This window comes from Heterocephalus glaber, unplaced genomic scaffold (genome assembly GCF_053883595.1).
Source record: "Heterocephalus glaber isolate CG9 unplaced genomic scaffold, H.glaber_assembly_v1.0 deba00001805, whole genome shotgun sequence".
Classification (NCBI taxonomy): Eukaryota; Metazoa; Chordata; class Mammalia; order Rodentia; family Bathyergidae; genus Heterocephalus; species Heterocephalus glaber.
Genome location: NW_028258480.1, coordinates 3617571 through 3633231, shown reverse-complemented (window position 1 = coordinate 3633231; position 15661 = coordinate 3617571). Strand labels below are relative to the sequence as shown.

The following is a 15661-nucleotide window of genomic DNA, read 5'->3' as shown; positions in this document are numbered from 1 at the left end:
AGCTACACATCGGCGGGCACAATCGAGGGGCACAACATGGACTCCCCATGCTGCGTGTCACCCCAACCTGCAGGGATGGTTGAGTGTTTTCACGGACAGCTAAAGATCAGGTTTAAGTAGTTATTGGGGAAATTAAGATAATCCTGTCCTATCGTACACATCTCAGGTGAATATTCTAGGGTCTCGCAGCATCTCCCTAAAGGGTAGGAATGGTTCGTACATGTTTGACCAAGCTGTACAGCCTTTTCTTTCAGTTGTATACTCCTCTTTTGCAATTATTTACATATCAGTCTCCATGGGGGTCCTTTAAGGACCTTGTGTAGCCTTCGATCATTTCCTGAAGACTCAAATCAATGCCACATCAGGGTGCCCATTAAAAAGCAAGTGTTGGGAGACACTAACCTTCTCCATTCACTCTCCTGATCATGAGTTTTGCCTACATGGACCTCAACAGTAATGACCATGAATTTGAGATCTCAAGTTCAGTATTTTCCTTAAGGTGGCTTTGGCAGTTTGCCACTGTATCCTCATAGGATGGATCAGTATATTAAGTAGAAATAGTTACTGAACCACTGAAGGATCCAAACTACAAGACTTGGATGCACATCCCAGCACTAGATCAAATGGGGTGGACTATCCTTGCTTGTAACGTAGGACAGACTGTCAATATCTGCATCAATGAGAGGAATTACCCTAACTGACAGGACAAAACCAACAGGGAGCCTAAAAACATGAATACAGGGGAGAGAGAGAGAGAACATCTGATGTCTTTTTCCTGTCTTTCAGAGTATCCTATATGACTCTGCCTCACTAAATTTATTGGTACACCAGTCCTGGGCAGTTGACTTAGGCTTGAATTTAATAAACTATTAGATATATCACCCACTTTCCAATCCTGCAGATAAACACGTCTTTACTATGCCACTGAATACCACAAGCACATATTTGTCTAACTTCGGATGTTTCTGGTAGTTCAAGCACCTCAACCTCATTAATTTGGATCCTGTGAATTTCTATAGCAGGACTCTAATAACAAGAGCAAACCTGCACAATCTCAACTCACTCATATCAAAGATGGGGTAAGAGGAACACTCTGAGGAGAGATACAGGACCACTATCAGGGTTGTTCTGGCCATGATGGTAGTGGCCTTATCCTGTGCTACCCTCTTCCCCGCCCCACAGGACCCACTAGTTCCACTCAAGGGCTCTTTCCACCAGGAGACTCTATGGTATTCAAAGATTCTTACACTCCCAGCACTTTGTGTACCCCTTGAAATACCATTTTATTTTTTTAAAACTCTGTTCTATGAATATAGTAGCACACATAAGGAACACTGATAAGAGATTTTATTTCTTAATACTTAAAATAGTGCTTTCCCAATTGAGCACATTATACTATACCAGATAAGTTGGAGGCTCCAGAGCCAGGCAGTCCCAGTTACCAAGGAGAGCTTCTAGATGGTGTTACTAACCTCTGCTCACATGTGCACTCTAGGAAGTTATTTTTCCTATTGGGAATCCAGTTAGAAAAAGTTATGTTCAACATAGATGCATAAACCTCAATTTCCCACTGGCCAGTCAATAAAAGACCTATGCAATTGCCAGTACTTCATCTGGCACCTGCATCAGTGAAACCAGCAAGAAAAAGTAGTTTATTATTAGTCACAGCAAAAGACCTCTTAGCTCCCTGGAATACATCCCAATGGCTACATGCCCATTTTTCTTGGTTGTTAATATTTGGGGCTCATGGCCTTGAAGTTGACCTGGTCATCCTACTTAGAGTGACCTTGAGCATGACCCTAGCCTGCCATTGCCTCTGACCAAATGGCTCTGGGCTCATCCTCTTATTGTCCAGGTCATTTAGCTCTAGGGCCCTAAAGAATCAAGGAGTAGAGTTGAATATTCTGGATTTATGGCTAAATCCTGCGTGTGATCCCTTGTTAGTCAATCATGAGGCTCTGTGTAGCAGGCCCCAGGAGGCAGAGCTGTGCCCACATCAGGCTTGATGCAGAGCCAATAAACTATGGGGCTTTGGGAGCTGAGTCAAGGGCTTCCTGGCCAGTCCTCCCAGCACAGGCATCTGCATTCCTCCTTATCAGTGGCCAGGACCTTCTCCACTTGACTCAGTACAATTCCTCTCCTAACCCTTAGGGAGCCAACTGTTTGCTTCAAAAAAACCACTTCAATGTCAACTTGACTTGTCCTCCTAATTGGCCACTTTAACACCTGATTGTTCAATAGGCTGCATATAAATTTAAGGATGAATTCATGTAAACGACTCAGGACAGTGCCTGACAACCATGACCTCTTTCCTGTTTTCATCTATCTTGTCATTAAATGCATTAAAAGGATGCTTAGGATTAACAGAAGTTTAAGTCTTATCCTGAAATACTAAGGTGCTAGATTTCTAATAGTTACGGGTGTTTTCATAATGACATATTCATGATATATAAATGAAAATTTGGGTGTACATTTCCAACAACTTGACATAAAATTGGAAAGATTCCTATTTTTCAAGACTGAGCAAAATGATGGAATGAGTAGTTTCATTTTTTTTTTTTTTTGGTACTGGGAATCGAACTCTGGACCTTGGGCTTGTGAGAAAGGTGGTGGAACCACTGGGCTAAATCCCCAGCCCATCATTTTTTAATTTGATTTAGCAAAACTTCTCTTGGGCCAGGGATTTAGCTCAGTGGTTCCAGCACCAGCCTCGCAAGCGCAAGGTCCCGAGTTCAATCCCCTTTACCAAAAAAATAAAATAAAAACTTTTCTCTATATATTATGTCTTATTACTCTGTTTTATGAATATGTCCTGACTTCCAAATTCACCCCCAATTACCAGGCTCTTCTATTTTAGATTGATTTTATGCACTGTGTGATTGGAGCACCATCCTTTGGTCTATTGCTTTCCGTTGACAACAGGGAGAGATTAACCAGTAGGTACTGCATCAAGAATTTCCCTTCTTTGTAAAACACCTGTTTTTGTTTCTTTGGGTTTTTTAAAAGCTATTTTTGCAGGAACTTTGTTTGCTCTTGGTTTCTAGAAATTTTCATCCACATAAATTTAATGAAAAAAATACTTAGAGTGAAAGAATTGATGTAGAAAGGACATAACCTTCGCGTGTATAAGACACCTGTTGATTTGAGAAATGATAGCAACTCAGAATAAACTACCTTATAAATTACCAGAAATCAGTGATACCTTCTTTTCAGAGAAGGCAAATGGAAACATTTCCTTATGAATTGAAAACAAAATCTCACTCTCTTCCATTCAGGAATAAGTATATTCTATCTTGTGTCAGCAAAGCCCCTCGGGGGTCTACTAGAAAGGGAAACAAGGTAGAGTAGAAAACAGGGAGAATGGATACAGCAGGATATTACTGGGAGAGATTATTTTTCTACTCCATTACCCGAGAAGGAACAGCCTTTGAAACACATAAATTTTCTCTTCAGTTCTCCCTCAGTGTTTCTCATAAGAGAATTCAATCTCCACACCCTCTAGTGAGAAGAGTCATCCTATGTGCTTGGGGTGTGGGGGTGCTGGTCTCCCCTGGTTTCTTCCTGGTCCCAGGTCTCTGCATCATGGAAGCTCAGTGAGGCAGGGACTCCTCCCTCTGACTGGTTGGGTAAATCAAGGAAGGGCAGAGATTTCAAGGAGTCTCATTTTGACAACTGAACCAGGAATAAAGAATATATTGTGCTTAGGGTGCCCTCCTTGCCTTTTTTGTCAACTGGTTCATAATCCAAAGGCTAAGATTCAAGTATTTAAGAGGACTCCTAAAAACATACAGTTTTTGAAAGGATTCTTCAAAAGCTGCTAATTAACCCACTGCTTTGTAAGTCAAGATTTTTGGAAAGTGGAGATTTATTATTGGTTCAAAGCTAACAAAAATGAAGTAGAAACGATCTGGAATCTTATTTTGTCTTTGAATTTCAACTTCCTCTTATGAGCGAGATAGATGACCATAAGAATTCAAACTGGCTTGAAATAACAATAGAAAAAGGACAAACAGAAAATACGTAGGGAAGACAGTAATAGAGAATAGCAAAATCTGCTCTCCTCTCCACCAGCTAGAGAGAACTTTCATTTCACCTTATGCTGCACCCATCACCAGGAGGAAGTGATACAAACATTAATACAAACTGGAGTGCATAGAATCGCCCTCAGTTATCATTCAGAGACCCACATAATAGTCTACGGCATCACACGGGTCAGGGTGTAACTTTTTCCAAAGAATAAAAAAGTTATTAAGAATTTCAAATCTTTATTTTAAAAAATTCCTTCATTACAAGCTTAAACTCTGAAGAAGCTCTTGCCCCCACACACACCAAAATGTTCATAAATACAGACTGCAGAGGAAATTTAAAATGGTAATTTTAAAACAGGTAGAAAATGAAATCCATAGGCATTAGCCCATTCTCCAACAGGCAGGACAGTCCTCAGGAGCCACAGTTCCGGGGTCACTGTGGCTGCCTCTCCCTCCTGCATTCACAGATAAATTTCCATACTTAACCGGGAGGGAGAAATTGGATATGGTCCTGCAATACTGCTGTAAGAAAAGAAAAAAAATTCATGAAGTAGCACTGGTGGGAAACAAGTGTAGAACTCCTAGGGTCGCTGAAGCTCAACAGGTGAGAGCCGGGGAGAAGAGAGTACTCGTTCTACCCACGTAATGGTCTACCCGGGCACCATGCGAGCAGCGCCCCATACTGACTCCTAGGGTTGCTCAGACAGGTGTCACTTCAACCACTGGATTCTTATACTGGATAAGTTTGATAAAATTGTCATTTTAGTATTTCCTGTTGTATTATAATAATTAACAAAAATATGCAAATTTTGGCCATCTTGTAATTAAACAATTGGACTGGTAATTGGCTAAAGCCCATAACTCATAGAATATTTTAATATTCTATGATTCAAGCATAGCAGTTCTGTTACTTATGTATACCTTTATTAATAAAACACTAATATTTCATAAGAGCAATGTCTCAAGTTTTTATTTAAAAGCACCAAATTGATGTAGAATAAAAGGTGTAGCCCATCTGAGATACTGAAATCTAAAGGCTGTAGGCCATTTTTATAGCTTAATTGGAAAGAGATTTATCTTACATTCCAAAATAAAAGGTGTTACTAAAAAAAACAGCTGATGTTAGAGTTAGCATTCATGTTAACTACCACATCTATGAAAATTCCCAATCCCATGCATATGTACATCACAAAGATTTTTCTCTTGCTGGTTTGACATTGATAAAATAAAATATCTATTGAGAGCATAGTAACAAAACTGTTACCTAAAAGGATAAAAAGAAGTACTTTGGCCTATTATATCCGTAATTATAAAAATTTACAGTTATTTATTGGAATCAGGATTTTAAAGATATGTTAGCACTCCTGTTTGAATCCAGCACTGTTCACATCAACCAACATGTGGAAACAGCCTAGCCTAAATGTTCACTGCTACATAGATAAAGAGAACATTTCACATACACACACACACACAATGGAATACCATTCAGCCTTCTTAAAGAAAATTCTGCAATGTGTATCAATATGTGAGAGCATTATGCTAAGTGAAACAAAGTCAACTGGAAAAAGACAAATACTGCATAATTGCACATATAGGAGGCATTTAAAAAGTTAAAGCTTTTCCCATCCATATTCCTTTTACTTCTCTCTCTTGTCTAAATGCTCTGGCTAATGTTTCCAAAACTATTCTGAGCAAGAATGGTGATAATGGGCATCCTTGTCTTGTTCCTGATTGTAGAGTGAAACTTTCCAGCTTCTCTCCACTTATGAGGACGTTGGCCGTTGATTTGTTATAGATGGATTTTATCAGATTGAGACAAAGACCTTGTATTCCTATTTCCTTTAGGGTTTTTATCATGAATGGATCCTGGACTTTCTCAGATGATTTTTCTGCCCCTATTTAGATGATCGTGTGGCTTTTGTCATTGACTCTGTTTATGTGCTGTGTTAACATTTGTTGATTCTCATATGTTGAACTGTCCCTCCATCCCTGGAATGAATTGGAATCCTACTTGGTCATGGTGTATAATCTTTTTGATCATTTACTGCATTCTGTTTGCCAATACCTTATTGAGGATTTTTGCATCTATGTACATTAAAGAGATTGGCCTATAATAGAATCAACAAATGGGATCACATCAAACTTAAAAGTTTTTGCACACCAAAGGAAACCACCAACAGAGTGAAGAGACAACCCACAGAGTGGGAAAAACTTTTGCCAGCTGTCCTCAGACAGAGGCCTAATATTTAGAATATGTAAAGAGCTCAAAAAATTAGGCCCCCAAATTTAAACATCCAATCCAAAACTGCATCTGAAATGAACAGACAATTCTTAGATGAAATACAATCAGCAAATGAAAAACTGTTAACATCGCTGCATATTTGAGAGATACAAATTTAAAACAGAGATTCCATCTCACTCCAGAAAGAATGGCTATTTATTATCAAGAAATCAAGGGCTGGGGATTTAGCTCAGTGGTTCCGCCTCCTGCCTCGAAAGCGCAAGGTCCCGAGTTCCATCCCTGGTACCAAAAAAGAAATCAACCAATAATAAATGCTGGCAGGGCTGTGGGGGAAAAGTAACCCTTCTGCATGGTTGGTGGGAGCATAAATTGGTAAAATCACTATGGAAATCCTCAAAAACCTAAAAGAAGTCCTATTTGACCCAGCTATTCCCCTTCTAGGTATCTTCCCAAAAAAGCTAAAGTCATCATACCACAATGATATATGCACACTAACATTTATAGCAACACAATTTATAATAGCTAAATCTTGGAAACAGCCCATATGCCCATCAACAGGTAAATGTATAAAGTGGTATTTATATACAATGGATTACTACTCTGCCGTAAAGAATAAACTTGAGATATTTTTAGGTAAATAGATTTGTGAGCCATAATCTTAAGTGAAATAAATCAGACCCACAAATTTAAATGTTGCATTATTTCTCTCATGTGAGAAACCTAAAGTGTAAATAAGGAGCAAAATGGAGTACGAATATTAGGAAAGACGAAGAACTTATTCAAATAGGAAAGCAAACAAGGGAGGGTGAAGGAGGAAGGGAAAAAATGGAAACAGAGTTTTTGTTAATGAGGAGGGGAAGAAGGGCTGAAGGGAAGAGAGGGAATGGTAAAAAAAGAATTGATATGTTATGTACAGGTACAAATTCCCAATGATGAATGTGGTCATTATGTATGGCAAACATATACTAAGAAAATGTTAATTAATTTTAAAAGCTGATCTACAGAGACATGGGGTAGGATGGTGGTTTCCAGAGAAATGAGTAGTTAACTAATTAATCAGTATAAGGTCTCATTTGAGAAAGATGCATAAGCGTTAGAGATCTGCTGCACAACACTGGACCTGTAGATTCAAGAATGATGTATCGCACACTTAAAAATTTGTTAAGGTAGATCTCAAGTTAAGTATTCTTACCACAATAAGTAAAGTTTTTAAATGAATCAATAATTAATCATCACAGTAATCCTAAGCTGAAATAGCAATGGGCACATGATATACAATGTGTGATTCATGTCACCTTTTTCAACCCGGGCCATTTTTCATAAATCTACCGTGAAACCTGTAGCTTAGTGAGAAGACAATATACCCACCTTACTGCCCCTTCTGGGCGGGTCCCTGTGTTTTTTGCTTCAAGTAACCTTGAACTCTTCTTTCTGGCTGGTTTTTTGGACGCGTCGCCCTTATCGTCTTTTACCTTTTTCGAATAATTTAATGTAAATGATCTGAATGAGAGAAGTCATTATATAGAGATTTGAGACTTGTACATATACTGTTTGGGGAGAGAAGAGAAGATTGTAGTAAGGGGAAAGAAGCCAAATTAGACAAGATCTTTGGGTGAGGAGTGATAGAATGCTAAATCGACTAGCTTAGGCAAAAAAAGGAAATTTGTATTTTAGAGAAGAAAGCATTCTTAAAGGCATGTTGAATGGAACTTCTCATTACCTCGTAAAAATGCAAATGGAGCCCAAAACTGGTTTAACTGAAATGCCAGATGCCAGAAATTCTAAGTGGCCAGAGCCACTCTGTCATCTCTAGTCATCTTGCTACATGTCTGCAAAACACGATTACACAGACAGCTCTGAGTTCTTGGCCTATATGGAAGGATGAAGGAATCACTGAAATTCTATTTCCTTCTACAAAGCCAGAGGAAAGTGTCTTAAATCAAGCCCGCAAAACTGTGGGTACTCAGAGCAGGAGACTGGTGTCTTCCTCCCATGAGGCTGTCTGCTTGTTTGCGGACCTGCCCAAGGGAGGAAAGGTGGAGGACAGAGAAACATGTGAGCAGACATTCTCCCAGACAGTTCAGTAGAGCATGGCAGTCAGTTTCCCACCACACACCCAGCTCCCAGCTCTTCACTGTGGGCACTGCCCAGGAATGCTTGTCAGCTGGAGAGGAAACTGTCCCAAAAAACAAGATGCCAGAATAACGAATCAACAACCACCCAGAACAGAGATGGAGTAGTGTGAAATGGAAAAAGCCTTATCTAGATTTTCCTGTTAGGAATCCTACAGTTGAGACAATCTGCCCTTGTAGGGCTTCCTCGAGAACCTCATTTATTCATAATTTGAAATATGTTAGGCTTCAGCACACAGGGCATATATTTAGCTGGTATCACAGTTGCACCATGTAATTCAGTACCAGGTGGACTTCGCAATCTCTTTCATCCACTCTCATATTTGCATACATGATGGCAGGAAAAGCAAGGAAGTATCCAGAGATTATGGTGAGCTCTGCTTGCCTCCAAATTCTTTGTGCAGAGTTGGAAGTATGAGAGGAAGGAAGCATTCAGTTGTATATGTGATTGAGGATATGACCTATAATTAATGTTTTCATGCATCTATGAGAAGGATCAAAGGTGGTATGGAATAGTAGAAGGGAATTTCACATAACATTTGAAATTCAGTGACTGTAAAATAAATACAACTGTCTAGTTTTCATTTTTCTCCATGGGGCTCAGACCATTGATACTGAAACCCCAAGTGCATAGAACCTAGCTCTGCATCTATAGACTCTTCTGTTTCATTCTCTCACAGAAGAAATTATTTCCATCAAGAGAGAAAGCTCCTCTGTAGCAGGTCATGATTTTTATATCACATTATACATCAGAGATTTATTCCATTCTACTTTGAAAATGTTGGAGGAATACTCCACTTTTGAGTCTTTTCTAGCTCTAACCTAACCATTTCCAAGGAGATAGAATGATTCACTCTAACGGCTCCTTAAAATTTTAGGCATTGGTATGGGGAAGATTAGGGATGGTAGGTATAGAAGTGGAACACCTAAGAAAAGGAAGGTTTACCAAAAATGTCAAAATGGTTGTGCATAATACAGACACATCTTGGTGCTTTACCATTTTGAAACCTGTTGAATTTGGTACTCAATGCATTTTTGACATGAAAATTTTGTTCCAGTATTCCTCATATACTCAACTTGTTCAGAACCATACTAGCAAGCTAGAGTTTGTAGGTAGTAATGCCCTGGTGACTCACCCTTTCCAGCCAAAATAATTTTTTGGTAGTCATCATTTTTGGTAGTTGTTGCATCTTCTAGAACCAATTAACAAGTACTGAGGACCCAATGTACTACTGTTGACTCTATAACACTTAGGACTTGGCTAAACAGTATAAACAGACAATTCTAACTGCATAGCATATAAACCTCAGAACCCTCTGTTTTCCTATCAACTGCTTTCAGCAATCATTAACCCTGATCCACTAAAATTTACAGTGTCTGACCCATTCACATAAGGATTACCAGCACCTCTTGGTATTTATAGTGATAATTTAAGGCAGATTTGAGAACATGGGATCTTGAACAAGAAAGTTGACATTTGACTCAATACTGTCAGCTACCAGTGTATTACTGGTAGCCTCTCCTCCTTCAGAAAAGGCCCTGACAGAATCAACTGAATTTTGAAAGATCGACCTACAGGATTAAGCAGAACTCTGCAGATCACACAGGACCCTAATGTTCAACCACAGCATTTACAGGTTTACTCTAGGAACACCTGGCATTTGATTTAATGTCAGGTAACCTTTATCTCAGTGGTCTATGATGCTTACCTTTGAATATAGCACGATATTGGTAAGAAACCCCAGACATCTGAATTTTCCGGTTCATAATTGATTGAACTTTCAATGAGAATACCCCATAAGCGTACCTAAACAGGTGAAGAGTATAAAACTGGTTGTTTTCATTATGTCTGGATGTTAAACTGAATTTAAAAATCATATTCTATAATTGAAACACAAAGCAGAGTCAAAAATGAGCAAGCATTTGCCTTACCCCTACAGTGGGATCGAATCGGTACTTGCATATTAGTCACCTGAAATTGGACTATTTAACATCTTAAAATATGCTGTTCAAGGGCTTGTTAGCACCTTAGATTGCACAAGTTCAAATTCTATATTTAACATTTGTTCTTTTTGTGAACAGAGAGAAAATAATTCCAAACCCTTGACCTATAAAAGGATCTGGTAAGAATTTTTAGGGTTGAGTGTCACACACATATTTATTACATATTAAAGACTTTGAATTTCATCTTACTTGTTCACACATGGGAATATATTGACCCATGTGCCTGAGAGTCCTAGGTAAGTAGATATTAGGAATAACTTGATTTTTTAAAAATCCATCACATAATCAAATACCTGTTTCTCAATTTCCCTTGAAAAAGGATCTCATATCTTTTACTTTCCCTGGGTTGGTCCTTTTTTTCAGGCAGTTTCTTTGCTCAGGATTTGCAAAGTGAAACTTCAGGACCTAACTGCTTCCAATATCTATCTGCTTTCTAATGGAAAAGACCAATCCTCTTCACTAAAAAATCCTGTAAACCTATCAGAAAGATTCTGCTAGCTGTGGAATTATTCCACTGAATAATCAGTATTATCTGAACCACTCATTCCACAGGTATTTATTAAGTGCCTACATTTTATTTAACAAGTGTTTGTACAAAGCTTGAGATATGGAAAGCATTGGGAGATTCAGGGGAGATCAAAGTCATGGGACATATATTTGGATCCAAGAGTAAAATCAGTCCACCTAAATTATCTGAGGAGGATCAGAAAATATAGTGAATGTTTAGATTTTTTTTTTAGAAGACACAATGTCATTAATCCCCCTCAAAATACTTCCTCTGGCTCTAAACACAATTATCACATTGTTCCTGCCCCTTCCTGAAGCAGTTCTGGAAGTCCTATTTTGTAAGTGTCTTTAGCTGCACTATTGTGGCTACCGCAATGTCCTGAATTAATTCAAAACATTTGCTTTCCATCATGTATTTCTACTTTGGGGAAGAGCCTGAAGTCCCACAGTGTGACTCAGCGAATAAGGAGGGCGAGTTCGCACCATCGTGTGTTTTACAAACCTCCCTTTCCACCGGGTGGCACTCGGCAACAGCATTCACTGTGTATTTGATCACAGCTTGTAAAGACAGGAAAGCAGATTTCTGGAACTGCTTCAGAAAGTGGCAAGAATGATGGGACAAGTGTGTTCAAAGTGGGGTGTTACCTGAGGGGGATTTGTGCCAATGTGTCTTTTACGGGACTAAATTTTGTATGTAAACATAACTGTAACAATTTTTTAAATTTACTTATTCAACATCTATTTTAATCTCACCTCTATAAGCTAAAGCTGAGTTGGTGTGGGACCAAAATGGAAAACCAAGCTGCCATTACCAAATCTAGCAGGAAGCCAATGTAAAGCAACATCACCAGATGTGAGAGGCAGAGGGGCTCAGCACTAAGACCCATTTAAATTCAGGGCTCCGTTGCTGTGTGACGTGTTACTCTGCTTCTATGTCTTCATCTTTAAAATGGGCATGACACTGTCTAAGTATCAGGGTACTGTGAAGGTTACATAAACCACCTGACACCAAGTAAGGCCGATTAGTTAAGTGAACATAACCTGCACTAGGTATTATGTGGCTGAAGGGAACTGAAGCCTCTAAAATGCTCATCAGGACAACAGGAGCATAATTGCTTAATAATGTTGCTTATTTCTCTCACTTTGAGCTAGGCACTTTCCCTCTTTGCCTCTCTCTCTCTCTCTCTCTCTCTCTCTCTCTCTCTCTCTCTCTCTCTCTCTCTCTCATACACACAGACACACACACCTAATGATCCATTTTATGTGGAATAGTTAATGCAACCTCAGAAAAGACTGATTCCCCTTTAACTATACAGCAGCTATGTAACTTTTTATTCCCTATTTCAGTTGAAATTTTTAGACACTGACAACCAGGTGGGAGTTTGTCAGGATGTTTCAAACTAAAATGTTTTGCTCTGTGTAGACTTTATCACAGAGAATATAGGATCTCACCATCAAAGGCAAGAAAAATACATTGAAGAAGTTACATAAGTAAGTGCACCATAGGTAAAGCTCCATGTTTTACCTGCCATCTTTTCTGTTGTGAAATGATCCAAAAACTAAAGATAATCAATATTATATCAGCTAAAAATTAGTTTACAGTTAACTTTAATGACTGTTTTGTAACACTGAAAATAAAACCGAAGGACATTGTTGAAATGATAACTTTTCTTACTTCAGCTCTGATTCCACATTGAGAGATAGAATAAAAAAACTCATAGTAACCCATGGGCCTTCCGGTTGCAGCACAGCGAGTTCCTAGATACAGCTCAGATGGCCGGGGCTCCTGGTGATTCCCGAGAACCTGCCATTTAACTCTCACCCGCAGCCACTGTTCACTACAGGTTATAATCACTGATGAAAGAAAGAAATGAAAGTGTCATATATCCTGTCCGTCTCCAAACAATAGCTCAGAAAACATTTAACCTCTGATCAGCCTGGATCTCAACTCTAGCATGAAAATGGTATGATTCTATTTATATATTTCCCACTGTGTGATCTTGGATAAGTTCTCTCCATGGCTCAGTCTTTTCATCTGAATGGAGAAAAACCACAGAGGCTCATAAAACAATTTTTCACCAGGTTCCCTAGAGAGTATTCGAATGTCATCTACAAATAGACATCAAGAATACGTTGTTGAAGTATATCCAAGTACACTGGATATAGACCTGAAATGCTTCAATGCTTGGTCATAAACACTTGGAAAAACACTTGAAAAAGCAATTAGATGCTTTCCTTTTAATGTTTAAGTCAATTATACCTCATTACCCTATGGCAAACTAAAGTCTTCTACTCAAATAAAATAATATTTAACATTATTATAAATATACATAATATGATAATATTTAAAATTTCAGCACCCTGAAGTCACCTTGTTGGGGATTCAAGAGGAAGAACGGTGTATCTGAGTGGAGAATGGCAATGGCTAGCTTCTAGCAGATGATCACCAGATTATAAAATACTAATTCCCAAAGTCAACCTTATGTAAGAAAGCATACCACTGCCAGAGAGGCCTCACTACAGAATTCCCTTTTCCTTACCATCTTCTAAACCATGAATGGACTCAAAAACCATGAGGAGCACCGCTAACACACCACTGATCTTCATCACCTCAGGTCTCCATCCAGGGTACCACAGAAACAGGAAGTAAGGGAAACAGGAAGTCAAGGAAGAGTGGCTCAGGTGTTTATAGAACCCTGGCCTCCTCAGCTGCAATCCATCACTAAGGAAACACTGCCAAAGCCCTCACCACAACCAGCTTTTCCTCTTCCAGGGTAAAATAGTTGTGATTGATGATAATGATTCAGAAAATCAGATGAGGGAAGTATATAAAGTAGGTCTAGACTATATTCTCCATGTGTCTTCCCAAGCCATAGGATGAGTCTGAAATCCTAACGCGATATGTGAAATGTAGCCACTGGACCACCGAGAGGAGGGACTAGCAAGATAATTTCAGAGCCTCCATGTGGGTGGTACAGAAGAATAATTTATACATTGATTGATGATATTGCATCAATTACCATTATCATTACTATTACCATTCCATAATGGTTTCCAGTGAAACATCACCAATTTTCTGGCCTGGTAGCCAATGATAGTGACCCAGTAAGGCTAGGTTGAGACCTACTTACACATCCCTTTAACGAGCTGCAGGAGATTCTGACTCAGGTAAACTGTTACACCCAGTGAGAGAGAACCGACCAGAGACTGATCTTAAATCCACACACAAATTTACTACCAGCCGGGACCTGAGCCGAGCATCGGACTCGAGCCTCGACCCAGGGGAGACAAACATGTTTTATACACCTTTGAGGCCAGCAGTTTCTAGGCCCCTCTACGTGATAGAACTAGCAAAGCAAGCAAAAGATGCAGAAGCGGAACGTCCTGCTGTTAGAACATTTGTAAAACAATAGTTGATTAATTGTTATTTCTAAAGAGACTTTATAAGGGGAGGAGGTTTTTGAGCTTCCTCCTTCTGAGTTCATCTAAAGGGCAGGCAGGTGGGTCAAGCAGCAATATGGAGTCTGTCTTGCTAACTAGGGTCCTTCAAATACTAGTTTGATGTGCAATGTGAAATAAACTCTTAAAATCATTTTTTTTAATTCTTTCATTGGTACATTTTAGGTATACAACACAATTACATTTCTCATTGGGTGCTTGTACCTTTACATGATGCATCTTGGTTCTTATTTTTTCCCCATTCCTAGCCCTCCCTTCACCTCCTCCACCCTTCCCTATTTACAAAGACTGTTTCCATTTTTTCCATTTCTCATAGTTTCTCAGAGTTTTCCTTTCCTTTATAAAATAGCATCCTTTTATTTGCATTTTAAAACCTTTCAAATTATTTTCCAGAGAAGCATCTCTCAATAGGTTCTTGGGGAGTCTCTCAATGCACTTGCCATATCTGTCTTTGTCTTTGATGATATAGTGGCACAATGACAGCACCTTCTTGTGCTTGTACAAATCCCAGCCTGGGAAAAGCAGTATTACTAGTGAAATGAATAAACACTTTCATTAGCGTCAACTTGAAGAAAACTTCAGCTTTGCATAGATTGTAGGAATTTTGAAACCCTTCAGATGACACAGCCCACCCAGGAGGCCTTCGCCAGAAGCACCCACCAGTGCCTGGCACCCCACTGTTCCTCTTGGGATAGTAAAGACATGGTAGAAAAGAAAAAGATCAAATGCTTAGACATTTGACTTCTGTGGAAGACATTAAGAAACCATTGAAAAGGGCTGAGGAGTTAGCTCAGTGGTTTCACTGCCTGCTGCACAAGCGTAAGGATCCCAGTTCGATCCTCAGTGCAAAAAAAAAAAAAGAAAGAAAGAAACCATTGAAGAGAATAGGACTGTACCTACCAGGGGAGATTTTTGCAAAATACAGGCATAGTCAAGGTGGGCCTCCTGGCCCTGCTGGCTTCTTCCTCCCGGATTGATAACAGTGATGAAGCTCCGAAGCTGCTGCTGTGGGTCCTACAAGCACCCAAGGAATTGATTAAATATACAGATCATAGCTGGGGAGCAAACGACTCCAACAACAGAGCAAGTGTATCATTAGTCACAGCTTTGTGGCATCCCCAAATCAGGTCAAAGAGTATCAGAAAATTAGCCAGTGAATGCCATTTCTCAAGCTCTTCAAAGGTAAGAAGGAAAAACAGTTCAGTGAGCAAGCACTCCATCCAGCTTGGCTGGGTTCACTGTATAGGACACTGTGGTTTTCTCTACCCAAGGGATCAAGATCGGGAGAG

The 15661-nt window shown here is 39.3% G+C and overlaps 1 protein-coding gene across 2 annotated transcripts; it reads right to left on the bottom strand.

The window, feature by feature from the left end:
• Window positions 1-4287: 4287 nt before the first annotated feature.
• On the bottom strand, window positions 4288-13696 carry LOC110346726 (oocyte-secreted protein 4A-like). Of its 2 annotated transcripts, none has more exons than XM_021248339.2 (5): window positions 13454-13696; window positions 12589-12767; window positions 10112-10209; window positions 7639-7770; window positions 4288-4547 (listed from the first exon to the last, which is right to left on the bottom strand). In XM_021248339.2, the coding sequence occupies exons 1-5, from the start codon at window positions 13518-13520 to the stop codon at window positions 4490-4492; spliced, it is 534 nt and encodes a 177-aa protein (XP_021103998.1). In that variant the 5' UTR covers window positions 13521-13696; the 3' UTR covers window positions 4288-4489. The 2 variants fall into 2 exon arrangements, with proteins under 2 accessions (XP_021103998.1, XP_021103997.1); XM_021248338.2 differs by having other exon boundaries at window positions 4288-4550; window positions 13454-13695.
• Between the last annotated feature and the right edge of the window lie 1965 nt (window positions 13697-15661).